At 37.9% G+C, this 14,731-nt stretch overlaps 1 protein-coding gene across 8 annotated transcripts in view; it reads left to right on the forward strand.

The window, feature by feature from the left end:
- The window catches only part of EYA1 (EYA transcriptional coactivator and phosphatase 1), a 101,464-nt gene that overhangs the window by 75,595 nt on the left and 11,138 nt on the right, over positions 1-14,731 (forward strand). For all 8 annotated transcript variants that reach the window (XM_044294515.1, XM_044294518.1, XM_044294519.1 and 5 more), the window contains 2 exons: positions 12,730-12,788; positions 13,916-14,076. In XM_044294515.1, coding sequence (XP_044150450.1) covers positions 12,730-12,788; positions 13,916-14,076 — 220 coding nt within the window. The remainder of the gene's footprint in view (positions 1-12,729; positions 12,789-13,915; positions 14,077-14,731) is intronic.

Genomic DNA, 14,731 nt, shown 5'->3' on the forward strand with positions numbered 1-14,731 from the left:
GCTGAATTTTAAACTTGCTCCCTATTGGTTCCTTCATGGATTGTCAAACAAAATGCTGACTATTTGAAGATGTCTTTGTTCTCTGTATCCTGTATTGGATCCACAGGTAATCTGTACCTTTCTTTCCTCAGTAATTGTGGTGGGAAAGTAGAGAAAATGAAGGGGTCACAAAGTATATTCAAGCAAGGTGTGACAGGCTCTGCCAACTGTTAGTGCTGAAATCCTGTGAACTAAGGACACCTCTTATTCACATGCATTCATTCTGATTCTTAGGCAAAGTAATGATGGGCTAAAGACACTCATTCCTGATCAAAGGATTTAATTGACTTGAACAGAAAACCATAATCCAGTTTAGCTGTTCAATTTTAAAGCATTTTAAAATTCACCTCAAATACAGGTTGCTCTCCTGCCTTATCCAATTTTATTTTACATTTAGAATTATGTGACATAGTGCAATAGTTATTTTTTTATTTTAGCCCAGCATTTATTTTTTTATTTATTATTATTTATTTGGTTATTGCTTACACGAGCTACAAAAAACACAATTTATTTCATACAAAACAATAACTTTTTTGATATTAGAGATCATCAACATTGTTTTTGGTTTTAAACATCTGGTCAGCAGGATCAACCCTATTTTTAAAAAAGGCATAGTACCTGGTAGGGTTGACCCAGCTGAAATTGGTTGTGACGCTCCTAAGAAAAAAGATTATTTATGCAAATGAATCACAGAGAGATGTAGCCAGCACTGTAAAGCTGAGGAGCTGAGGTACATAGAGGTGCTATAGCCTGGCCCTTGGTGCACTGAAACTCTAATTTGCATAAACAATAAGCATCTTTTCTTTCTCTGGAACACCCCAACAGATTTTCACAAGTCAGGTATCATTTTAATCAACAAGATCAACCCTACAAGGCAATGTAACTTGCTATTAAGTGCTCTTCATGTGGCGCCAAAGCATTTTATTGTATACTGTATTGTGTAGAGAATAGGATTTACCAGTCCTGTCCATAATGGAGCTAACAATTTAAAGGGGTTGTCTTATGAAGACAACTCCTATCCATATGCTGTGTGAGATCATGCCGATATCAGAAAGGCATCCCCTCTTACAGAGGTTCTCTGGGAATTAAGAAAATGAAAATACTTAAATATTACTTTATTATAAATATATTCTCAAATACCTTATATTTTTTATAATGGCTCGTTTTGTCTGGGGAGCAATCATCAGGAGAAACAAAATGGCCGCCGTCCCATTAGTTCACACAAAACTTGTCCTAATCACATATGAGGACAAGTTACTTCACAACACTGAGGTAAAGAGCTGCCATCCTCCTCTGTGCTCTGCTTGTCAGGGATTATGATTCTGAATACAGATGATAAGAACTTTAGCTGGATCTCTGGGGAATTTAGTTAATGAGGAGACATGAAGTACAGAGAGGACAGACATGACAGACTCTGGTAATGTGGGGCTTTGTCTCCTCATCATCTCCATTCGTACGGAGATTCACCTATATTCAGGATCATAACCCCTGACAAGCAGAGCAGAGAGGAGGATGAGGCAGCTCTTTACCTCAGTGTTGTGAAGTAACTTGTCCTCATATGTGATTTGGACAGGTTTTGTGTGAACTAATGGGACAGCGGCCATTTTGTTTCTCCTGATGATTGCTCCCCAGACAAAACAAGCCATTATAACTTAAGAAAGGTATTTGTGAATATATTTATTATACAATAATATTTAAGTATTTACATTTTCTTAATTCCCGAAGAACCCCTTTATGAACCAGACTGGAGAGCCAATAGGTAATTTTCTCTACAGTTGAAATGTTCGGCTGAACGATAATGGTTGATCTAGACCCGCTGATCACAAGAGTAGCCCTTGGACTTTGTTTCTCAGTTCTCCAGACACATAGTTTAGACATAAACTTTATAAGAAATGAGTTAAGTTACTAGTATTTTTCTAGAGTGAAGAGTAAACTGGAGTTCCAGGAGAAATCCCATATCCAAGTCCCCGGACCCCATTTGCTGTAAGACAACAGTGCTTCCACTATGTTGATCAAACCTGCGCTGTGTATAATACATAGTCTAGATATTTAATCATCCATTGCACATATGTATAGTAAAATAATATTGTTAAGGTCAAGAATATTTATACATACATTTTAAAACAGAAGTTTGAACATCTTAATGTAACGCAGGTTCTCACAGACACGGTCAAGGAACTTTATTATTCAACGCAGACAAGGAAGGAGTTGAAGCAATTGTCTAATGACAGATATGAAGAGAACAGAGAATGCACTGATCATTTCCTGTATGCTGGCCCGCTTTCCAGCCGGTCTCAATGGGCTCGCTGATGTAAAAAGAAAACGCAAATTGCAGCTTCTAGGGGGAATTTTCTTTCTGCTTTACGGCTTCAGAATAAGGCATTGAAACAATTAAGCTTCAGGACGGTGTTAGTTTTCTCACGATAAACTGGGAATACTGAGTAAATGTGGAAGTGTGTTATTTTTTGCCATAATAATCATACTTAGAGGATTGTAACGCTGTTAAGACCTTTCACAAAACTTGTTTTTACATCATAAATGGTGTTTTATTTTCACCTTAACACACAATTATTGTTGGAATTCGTACCTCTCTAGGTCAACATTCATAATCACACCCTAAAACCACTCTAAACTAATAAAATAAAGACTTCAACATAAAAAACTTTGTAGCCATTTAGCAAAAGAGTGCCAACGGTGAGCTAGATTTATTTAAGCTGAACTTTATTATCAAAGCTAGAGGCCATTATATTCTCCATATGCAGCAAAGTGATTGGGCAACTCCAACTGGTCAGATAACCAGTCTATGTGCAGAGGCTTGTCCTGCTTCTTTATTTTATTTTTTTACTGAAGACCATTTTCTTATTTTATTATTTGTTTTTAATGCTAAGGAGATTTTTAGAATAAAAAATACTATTCATCTAAACCGGTATTAATATTCATTCTGCTCTTACAATCTACAAATATCATAAGCAATAATCTTTATAATGTGTTAATTATGATCCTATCAATCATTGGCAAGTGTAAATACACACAAAGAAATTAAAACTGATTATAGATATAGATTGATACACTATGAATATATATTACTGGTAACATAGTAACATAGTACATAAGGCTGAAAAAAGACATTTGTCCATCCAGTTCCAGTCCTGCAAGTTAATCCAGAGGAAGGCAAAAAACCTGTGAGGTAGAGGCCAATTTTCCTCACTTTACGGGAATAAAAAATTCCTTCCCGACTCCAATCAGGCAATCAAAATAACTCCTGGATCAATGACCCCCTCTCTAGTAGCTATAGCCTGTAATATTATTACGCTCCAGAAATACATCCAGGCCCCTCTTGAATTCCTTTATTGTACTCCCCGTCACCACCTCCTCAGGCAGAGAGTTCCATAGTCTCACTGCTCTTACCGTAAAGAATCCTCTTCTATGTTTTTGTACAAACCTTCTTTCCTCCAGACGCAGAGGATGTCCCCTCGTCACAGTCACAGTCCTGGGGATAAATAGATGATGGGATAGATCTCTGTACTCACCCCTCATATATTTATACATAGTAATTAGATCTCCCATCAGTCAGTCCTTTTTTCTAAAGTGAATTACCCTAATTTTGATAATCGTTCAGGGTACTGTAGTTGCCCCATTCCAGTAATTACTTTAGTTGCCCTCCTCTGGACCCTCTCCAGCTCTGCTATGTCTGCCTTGTTCACAGGAGCCCAGAACTGTACACAGTACTCCATGTGTGGTCTGACTAATAATTTGTAAAGTGGTAGGACTATTTTCTCATCACGGCATCTATGCCACTTTTGATGCAACCGATTATCTTTTTGGCCTTGGCAGCAGCAGCCTGACACTGGTTTTTGCAGCTTAGTTTGCTGTTTATTAAAATTCCTAGATCCTTTTTCATGTCAGTGTTACCAAGTATTTTACCATTTAGTATGTACGGGTGACTTGCATTATTCCTTCCCATGTGCAAACCTTTACATTTGTCAGTGTTAAACCTCATCTGCCACTTATCTGCCCAAGCCTCCAATCTATCCAGATCACTCTGTAGTAGTATACTGTCCTCATCAGTGTTAATTACTTTACATAGTTTAGTGTCATCTGTGAAAATTGATATTTTACTATGCAAGCCTTCTACAAGATCATTTATAAATATATTGAAGAGAATAGGGCCCAATACTGACCCCCCTGAGGTACTTCACAAATGACAGTGACCCAATTTGAGTGTGTACCACTAATAACCACCCTCTGTTTTCTATCATTGAGCCAGTTACTTACCCACATACAGACGTTTTCTCCCAGTCCGAGCATTCTCATTTTATATACTAACCTTTTATGTGGTAAAGTGTCAAATGCTTTGGAGAAGTCCAGATATACGACATCCATTGATTCGCCGCTGTCAAGTCTAGAACTTACCTCCTCATAGAAACTGATTAAATTAGTTTGGCATGACCGATCCCTCATGAAGCCATGCTGATATGGCGTAATTTGCTTATTTCCGTTGAGATGCTCTAACATAGCATCTCTCAAAAAACCTTCAAACAGTTTACCCACAACAGATGTTAAACTTACCGGCCTATAGTTTCCAGGCTCTGTTTTTGGACCCTTTTTGAATATTGGCACCACATTTGCTATGCGCCAATCCTTGTGGGACATTCCCTGTCAGTATAGAGTCTGCAAATATAAAAAATAAGGGTCTGGCTATGACATTACTTAATTCCCTTAGGATACTGGGGTGTAAATATATTATGGTAAATGTAAATATTATTTGTAGACATGAGTGAATCAATTTGTTAGAATCTAAATTCGACCCAAAATGATTTCTTTAATTCTTTCTCTCTCCCTCTCTTAGCCACTAAAACTGCACACAAAAAATGTATATAAATCTGTACTGTTTATAGCGGTTTTGATGCATTTTCTGTGGTTTTATTTGTCTTTTCTTGCAATTTTGGAGGATTTTCTATTCATGTTATCAACCACATTGAAGCCTTTGGGTAAAAGCACTCTACAGAAGGTGTGCAATCGCACATAAAATTTACATGATATTGATTTCAAAATCCACACAGCAGGTCAATTTCCACACTGAAGAAAAATGCTAATTGTCCATGAGATTTGTGTAATCTCACACAATTTGCTGGCACTGAATTATGCATCGTTTTTCTGCAGGAGAATCCACGCAAACTAACTGCATCTAATCGGCATCATGAGCAGTAAAGGCAGTATTAGACCAAGATATAGTCAATCATAGTCTGCCTGTGTAAAAGTGCCGCAGATTACCTAAAGAATGAGCAAACGCTTGTTCATCGGGCAATTATAGGCAAAAGCAGGTTGAAAAATCGTTTGACGGCAGCAGATTGTGCTGTGTAATGACGGCCTGCTGCCGGCAAATAATTATTTTGTATGCGGACGAGCGATGGCATTAGCGATCGCTCCTCCCCATACTGTGGAGGATATCATTGCATGTAATAGTAGAGGTCTCCTCCACTGACAAGTAGGCAATTGTTGGGAAGAACGCTTCTTTCTTCTTTTCTAACAATTGTAAGCCTCATCCGCTGGTCTAATATAATCCTTACCCTATGGACGATGATATATATTTGACCATTAAAAACTATAGGCGCAGTTGTGTATATATTGGTAGATTTCCCTGATGTATAGCCAGACCACGGATGTGCTGTGAATGTGTCAGCAATGACATGCTATGATTAAGTGAAGATTAGCCCCCTGCAGTTATTTCTCTTATTTCTGAGATGTTCTTAAAAATTCCATTTGGCTGCTCCTCGGAATTAGCCCCCAAAAATTTGCTTCATGATGAATTACTTCATCAAGAAACTAATTTCTTTGTCAGCAGCTGGTACAATGATGGGGAGCAGCCACCATCTCCCATCATTGAACCCCTAACAGATGCTGCATTCATTGCTGATTGCGGCATCTAAGATGAATATTAAAGCCTTTCAGGGGTTGATCAGTTTAAAAAAAATGCAATTGTACTTACCTCATCCATTTGAGCGCAAAGAGGCCACCACAGCCATCTTGCTTGAAGATCCAGTGCGAAATCTCTTGCAGTGCTTGATGATGTCATACATTACCGTGCACCAGATTTTGAGCGGGATCTTCGAGCAAGATGGCCGCAGCAGTGTCTTTGTGCTTAAATGGAAAAGTATGATTTTTTTTTTTTTACCTTTGCCACCATTTCAGGGAGAATTAATTCATTACCACGAAGCACAAAGAAATTTGGCTTTGTAGCGCGTCAAATTCACCCTGGAATTCGAATAGAAGTCCACTATGGATACTTTGATTGGCTCAACACTAGCAATTTCCTTAAACATTGAATGAAATCTCAGTGGCATTGTAGGCTCTTGCTAGCAGGGCCCTCATTCCTTTTGTGTTAATTGTTGACTTTTTTGCCGCCATGCAATGTATGTTTTTGTATGTACAGGAACCCTCTGATGCGGAATATGCTGGAGCCAGGGGCGTAGCTAACGGCTTGTGGGCCCTGGTGCAAGAGTTCAGCTTGGGCCCCCCTTCCCTCAGTGCATTGTGTGTCTTCTTATGTGGCACAAGGGTCTTTGGGCCCCCTCAGGCTCCTGGGCCCGGTAGCGACTGCTACCTCTGCACCCCCTATAGCTACGCCCATGGCTGGAGCTATATAAATATATGGTGTTATAGATTATGAGCTGTGTCCTTTCATTGAAGATAGCAGGCTGATGGCAATCAGAGCTCTTTAGGTTTTTCGCTATCTTGCTGTGAGCAAACACAAGTGGCAGTCCTCTCACAATAGTAAGCCAATAAGGAGATTTGCATAATAGCCCCATTATCAGTGAAAAGATAAGAAGGGTAAGGCAGTAGTTAAAGGTAAATATGTGCGGTTATCTTCAGTGACAATGAGGGCATGTTTAACTGGCTGAATGATATCTGCTGACACCAGTCACAGTGTTAATGATGAGCCAGAAAACAAATATTGGCAGTCAGCACCTAATTGTAATATCTTTATTGAAATCTATTCTATGGCTTCCTGTTTTGCAATGGATATTTTCTTGTTTTAATTAATGTGCCTCAAATGGACAATAAATAGCACACGCCAATTTTTCATTCTGAGGCATATTCCTAACAACGGATGGAAGAACTAAATGCTTAAAGGGAATCAGTCACCAGCGATGTCCCTCTCCAACTGTTTGTATAGACACATTGTCTTGGATTCCTGATTAAAACACTGTTTTTCTTTTGATGATCTGAGGTTCTGTTCCTGAGCTATGATACTTTTTCCTAATATGCAAATTACAACTTTGGTGCAATGAGGGTGTCACCATTGTTCTTGTCTCACCCATGCTCCGCTCCTTTCTGTGGTCAGCCCCTACCTGCTACTTTACCACTACCTTAGGTCTCATTCACACAGTCAGGGTTCGGTCAGCGATTTCCATCAAAAGCAAAAACACAGAACAAGTGCAGATCCTTCCTTAATACTTTATGTCTGTGGAGGCCCCAATCCTGGTTTTGGGTCACAATTGCTGATGGAAATCACTGACCAAAACACTGACATGTAAATAAGGCCTTACCCTGTCAATCAAAGCAGTGACAGAGGATCAGGTCACAGAAAGGGGCTGAGCTTGGGTACAACAAGAGCCATGACTATGCCCTCATTTTACCAAAGGCTTAATGTGCATATTATGAAAAAGCATGATAACTCGGGAAAGGAGCCACGAATCAACAAAATAAACACTGTTTTTTAATCAGATGAACCACATCTATGTGTATATACAAACATTGTGATAGAGAGAATTCTGGTGACAGATTCCCTTTACCCCTTCCCGAAATATGGCGCAATAGTACCTCATGGCGGCCAGTGACTTGCCGCATTTTGACGTACGATCACTGCAGAAGCCCGGTAGTCCCTGATAGCCAGGACCCTGCTGTAACTTCCGGCATCGCTGTAAAAGCCAAAGGCTGTGGATTAACCCCTTCTATGCCGTGGCCAGAGCTGATTTTATAAAAAAAATAGAAAAAAAATAAAAAAACACACATATTAGGCATCACCATGTCCATATATCATATGACCCACCACGTCCGATAAACACCAAAAAAATAAAAATAAAAACTGTGTCAAAAAAGGCAATTTCTGTGACCTTACATCACAAAAAGTGCAACACCAAGTGATCAAAAAGGCGTATGTCCCACAAAATGGTACCAATAATACAGACATCTCATCCTGCAAAAAATGAGCCCCAACATAAGAAAATTGCTTAAGAAAATAAAATATAGCTCTCAGATCATGGAGACATTAAAACATAATTTTTTTGTTTCCAAAATGTTTTATTGTGTTAAAGTGAAATAAATAAAAAAAGTATACATATTAAGTATCACCGCATCTGTAACAGCCAGTTCTATAAAAATATCACATGATCTAACCCCTCAGCTGAACACCATATAAAAATAAAAGTTGAGTGCCAAAAAAGTAATTTTTTGTCACCTTAAATCACAAAACTGCAACACCAAGCGATCAAAAAGGCATATGTCCCCAAAATAATACCAATCAAACCATCACCTCATCCCGCAAAAAAGGAGACCCTACCTAAGACAATCGGTCAAAAAATAAAAAAGCTATGGCTCTCCGACTATGGAGACACTAATACTTTTTTGGGTTTCAAAAATGCTACTATTGTGTAAAACTTAAATAAATAAGAAAAAGTACACATATTAGATATTACCACATCCATGACGATCTAACCCCTGAGGTGAACGCTGTAAAAATAAAAAAATAAAAACTGTGCCAAAACAACAAATTTTTGGGTCACCTTGCCCCATCAAGTGTAATAATGAATGATCAAAAAATCATAGGTACCCAAAAATGGTACCAATAAAAACGTCAACTCTCTTTTTAAAAAAAAAATGCTTTATTATGTAAAACTGAAATAAACAAACAAAGAAAGTAGACATATTTGATATTATTGCGTCTGTAACCACCTGCTTTATAAAAATAGCACATGATGAGTGTTTAGTGCAAATATTCGAAAAGCACATTTTTATTTCGGATATCTGCACTTCGAGAATTCGCGAATATTTAGAATATAGTGCTATATATACGTAATGATGAATATTTTTTTTTTTTTTTAACACAGTACACATCAGGTGATCCCTTCTTCTAGTTTGTGGGCCAATGAGAAGGTTTTGTCATAGCTTAGCAACATCCCTAGCAACCAATAGAAAAGTTGCCTACCCCACGCCAGTACTTTGCGCGCTTTACGCGAATGATACATTGCCGATTTTCGCAATCAGTAACTTAATCTCGAATTCGCGAATTCACAAATATATGACGAATATTCTTCAAAATATTCGCAAAATATCGTGAAAATCAGCCAGGCTATGAGCTGAGCGCTGCGATTGGCCAGCGCTACAGCATAGGAGAAAGAGACGCTGGCAGGTTCCCCTGGGTGGAGCCTAAGTTCCCCCGGGTGGAGCCTAAGTAGGAACATACCGGAGGCTATAACCGGAGAACGGAGCGGCGCCCGGGATAACAGTAAGTGCAGGGGGATCCCTGGGCGCCGCTCTACACGTCGCTATAGTCAGTTTACATACTTTTTTCTGATGAAAGGTCCTCTTTAAACATCCTCAATTTGACCTCTGTATTGAAGTACTCCATGCTAATGAGAGATGATCTAAAGCTGGCCTTACATTTGCAGCTGATTAGTCATCCATGGGATCACTTGTACGAATGATCCCACTAGCAACATGTGAGACTAAACTATCAGACCAGGGAGTGACTCCCTGGTCCTTGAGCACAATGGCAAATAATAGGCTGAATTTGGATGATCATGCCATAAGAATTCAGTTTTGACCAAAATATTCTAGCGTGGCTGATTAGGATTACATTTTTAAAAGAAAAAAGTCTGCCATTGGTCATCATGCTAGTTTTTCAAATGACAGTCGGCCGCAGGGTGGGACTGGGAACTTAAAGTGGCCCTGGAAAAAATACTAAAAATTGTCGGGTCCAAATTGATGGAAGGCAGGGAATCCCAAAAAATGTCCACTGGATGGCCGTGAGGAGGGCTCAGGCGGCCTCCTGGAAATTTTCCTGTAAGGTCTAAGGCCAATCCGCTCCTGGTTGGCTGCAATGGCCAAAATCGTCCACTCAAACCAATTTTTATCTCATGTTTAAGGGCAGTATAAGGTGAGTCTTCTGGTCTGTATTCAAGGATACCTTGAGTACTCTACTGTACTGTACTATGCTGACTTTTGATGCTGGCATGGTTCCTAGACACACTGATTGCTTATCTCTAAATTTATGTTGGTGGCCACCATAAATAGACATGTTTGACCCTATTTCCTACTACAATATCTAATGTCTTTGTATACATTCATATAGCTATTGGATAGATGCATTTTGAATAAAACATGAACCAGAGTGGGATTTAGTAAAACAGAGCTAAACTATTTCTAAACATTTGTAATTTAACTACATGTAAGAAGACTGCACTGTAGCCAATATTTTATTTACATTTTTCTTTTAGATTTCTCATCCAAAGCCTCATAATCTTTTTTTCCCTTATCTAGAACAGTTGACCTCAAGAGAGGAGTAACAGGTTACAGGGTCAAAGTCTTTTCCTCCTTGGGTCCTGCTGCTCGCTGAGAGAAGGGTGGCTGGAAAATAGATGTTTTAAAAGTGAGGTTGAGGGTCACTGTTTAATTCTGTTACAGAACAGCTGGTTTGAGTTTTTCTTTGACTCCAATCTCCCTCCCCTATCTAAAAATCTACAAAGAAAAAAAAAAGCCAAATATTCTGAAGGCTTTGTTAATGCAAAATATCTGCTTGTAAAATCTACAGAACAATATTTGAATTGTGTATTTTATGTGCACATTTTGATTTAATATTTGTACACATTTTATGCTACTTTTAGGAAACAGTAAATTCTGAACTTACTGTTTCTGGAAAGAAGTCAAACCCAGGTTATAGGGTGAGCGGTATTGTACACAGAAGGCCAATCAACTGCACGTTAAATATTTATTTTGCATTGATGGATAAGGGAATAGCAGTGTGTTAAGCATGAGCTAAGTGTTGCTGTCATGGTTGGAAGTTGAAAATGAACAATTCTCAAGGAATTGGAATCTGCCCTTTGTCTTGGGTTCAGTGTTTGTAATTCATCAGTGAGCGGAATTGCTATGAACCTTACAGGAATGATGTCTCTGTCTTGGAAAAAAATAAAATAGTAATGGCTCAGTGGCCACGTGCCATTCTGTCAAATGTGAGTTATGGAGGCCAGTGATTGGCAGCAGTAGTTATGTGAAACTCATCACTTCCAGTGCAGTGTGGAATAGAATGAGTAGGGACGAAAACTGCAATGTTGCAGTGGTGGCACTGTCAACGGGTGATTTTTATTTTATTTTTTACCAATTCTGTAATCAATTTTGGTTGCATTAACTCCTCTCTTGCCCCTTTTTAAATTATATTATAGCTAAAACATGTGGACACCCTTGAAATAGATCGCCATATAATTTTATGTAAGTTCAGTTCTATATAACTTGTAGTATGAAGGAGCATATGTTGCGTACATAACCTGCACATTAGAATTTCTGGAAATATGCTTGTTTCTTACACATTTTAATAATCAAAATATAATCTACAAGCATTAAAACATAATAAACTTTGTTCAGTATGTTAGATTTCTTTCTGTGAGCCATTGTGAGATATGAGAATCCAATATGTCATTTGCAATTGTTGGCTCTCTTGGTATGCCTGGATGCTAGGCATTCCTGGGTTTCCTGTATGTGGAATGTCAACATAAGGTTTTATTGTCAGTCATTCCACAATAGCATTGGATCGCAAGACCCTGAAGTCAAATTCTTAGTGCACTGTAAGGAGCTCTGTAATACAAGCATTTGGCTGAGGACTTGTAAATAAACACCTTAATGATCTCGCTTGTGAGATTCTATTGAATCATGTGAATCTTAGAACAAATTATTGAGAATTTCTTCAAGCAAATTGCTCTCATTCTAATTCATGTACTACTTTCTATTTTAGAAAAAAAAAGGCTAGTAACAAGGCTCTTTTGTGTAAGAAGTACAAGTAGCAGATACCGTTAAACTTAAAAAACAAAACAAAAAAAACCTGGTCTGATCTACTCCTTTCAGATTTCCTATTTTCAGAACCTGAACACTCTTATTTTTTTTCTATTTAACCAAGGCAAAATAAATAAAACTCACAAGTCTCAAATAAATGGAAAACTAGTAACAGATTTTTTGGGTGTACACTGTTCAGAAACATTGGCCCCAGGCTGTGTTAGTGTGTGGCTCAACAGCAATCAGAGGTCATAATTTCATTGGCGGTTTCCATCGGGTTTAATTTTTGTAGCATGTTACATTACTGAAAATGTCTGGTTTCAGTTAAACTAAGTACTGGCTGTGTCAGCTTTAAACAGTACAATATTTAAAGTACCTTAAAGAGTAAAGAGACTGCTATGAAGTATATATACTAATTGTTCTTAGCAGCTTAGTAAATATTGAGAATGAGTTGGAGGTCAGTAAAAAGTAATGACAGCTAACTTTTTTGAAGGCACTTAAAACGTAAAGTGGATATTTTACAAGGCTGCCACCTACGACTTTAAGAGCCTTGAGATAACATTTCAAGTTGGAGATATTAATTGAGTACTCATTTGTGTTAATTGGCAGACACAGTAAAAGCTCATGATTTCTGTCTTCTTTTAGGAATGTGACCAGGTTCATATAGATGATGTATCATCAGATGACAATGGACAAGATTTGAGGTACGTTTCTGGAAGGAATTCAAGTCTGGCTGTGGTTATAATATGGAAATAAAATGAGTGAAAATGGATATTGATGAGCGACAGGGGTCATATTCGAATTTGTGATTCTTCGCAAATATTTGTAGAATATTCGTTGATATTCGCGAATTCGAATATTCGTTATATTCTACATTCTTATTTTTTTTACTCGAAATATGCCAATATTATGCAATCAATACAGGCGTGTGTCAAAAACGAATATATAGCACTATAGAATATTTTTTCCTTCTGAACACATGATTCCTACCTGCTTCTTGCTTGTGGGCAAATGAGTCATTGGTCCACAAGCAACTTAGACAGGGAGGAATCATGACTTCAGATGGAATAAAATGACGAATATTCTAAAAAATTAATATATAGCACTATATAGAATAAAATGCTATATATTTGTTTTTTAGAATATTTGTCATTTTTTTTCATCTGAAGTCTCCCCTGTCTGTCAGTTATCTTTAAGCTTGAAAATCCTGATTTTTTTGCCCATAAAGACCTTGTTTATGAAGCAATGTTGTACTTGACATTACTATACATGAAAAAAAATTATATATATATATTTATATATATATATATATATAATGTTTATTTTCCATTTCCTTCAATGCTGACCTTTTTTATCATTGCAACATTGGCTCATGAAATTTCTTAATAAAAACTGTAAAAAACAAACAAAAAAAACCACCCACCTGTTTGTGGCCACACTGTCTCCATGCTACCTTATGGGAAGTGACCTGAAATGGCGGTTACAGCCAATCACTGGCCGCAGTGGTCACATGTGCTAGAACAGCACAACCCTAGCATGTCACTAGCAGTTATGTGCTATTCATGCACATGCAACCTCTGAGGCCAGTGATTTGCCATAGTGATCACAGAACCTGAGACACTTCTGGTCCAGCAAAGACCAGAAACAGTTGGGAATTGGGAAACCACATGGGAATAGTGGGACTGCATACAGGTGAGTTTTTTTGAATTGGTCAAAGGTTATGATCAGTGGGGCTACTGGCTCCTAGGCTGGTCAACCCTTTTCATCTACAAAATACTGTATGGAGATTATCTACCTGATTTTTAAGGAGTTCCTTTTTCTACTAATATAGCACATATAACTTTGGAACTGATGGCTTTCCAGCAGCAGCAACCAGTGCAAACCTCTGCCTTGCAACGGGGGTCCGTGGTGGTGTAGACTGGATGAGAAAACTGGCTTTTCGTTATAGAAGAGTAAAAGAAATCTACAACACCTATAAAAATAATGTCGGAGGTAAGAACAAAGTAAGAAATAAAATTAGACCAGCACCTCCAAATAACATGTATTAAAATTCAGGTACATACTATCATGGCTGACATATAAAAGCAAACAAACAGTATATGTGACAGCACCTTCACCTCCAAGTGAAAAGACACATGCAAACACTGGAAACATGGATTGCTCTGAATTGCATTACTACTATGCTTACAATGTATGAACATTTTATCTCTTTGCACACATTTTTGATCAAAATTGTGTTGAGTGCCATTTACTAACGTAGATTTTTTTACAATACAAAGAGGTATAGCTACGCCCCTGATTTCAATCATTACAAAATACTAGGATCCACCTTTATTTTGCAAAATTAATGGATACCATATGACTTTGCCATGAACAAACATAAATGGAAGGGGTTGCCTCATCATAAGACAACCATTTAATCTGAGAGTTACCTCGACATTCAGTGACTCACCAGACCCAGCATTAAGTGGGTTTCAACAGCCATACGCCCTCTTATTGCATATGGAGAGGGGTTGTCCCACCAGCACAATTAAAGGATAAACTGTTTTTGTTCTTATTAAATTGTACTTTTCTTGTAGGCTAAAATAAACTTTTAGACAAAGTTACAGTAAATTCTAAGGAACGAAACTGCATAAATAAAATTCTT

Source organism: Bufo gargarizans, chromosome 5, assembly GCF_014858855.1.
Source record: "Bufo gargarizans isolate SCDJY-AF-19 chromosome 5, ASM1485885v1, whole genome shotgun sequence".
Classification (NCBI taxonomy): domain Eukaryota; kingdom Metazoa; phylum Chordata; class Amphibia; order Anura; family Bufonidae; genus Bufo; species Bufo gargarizans.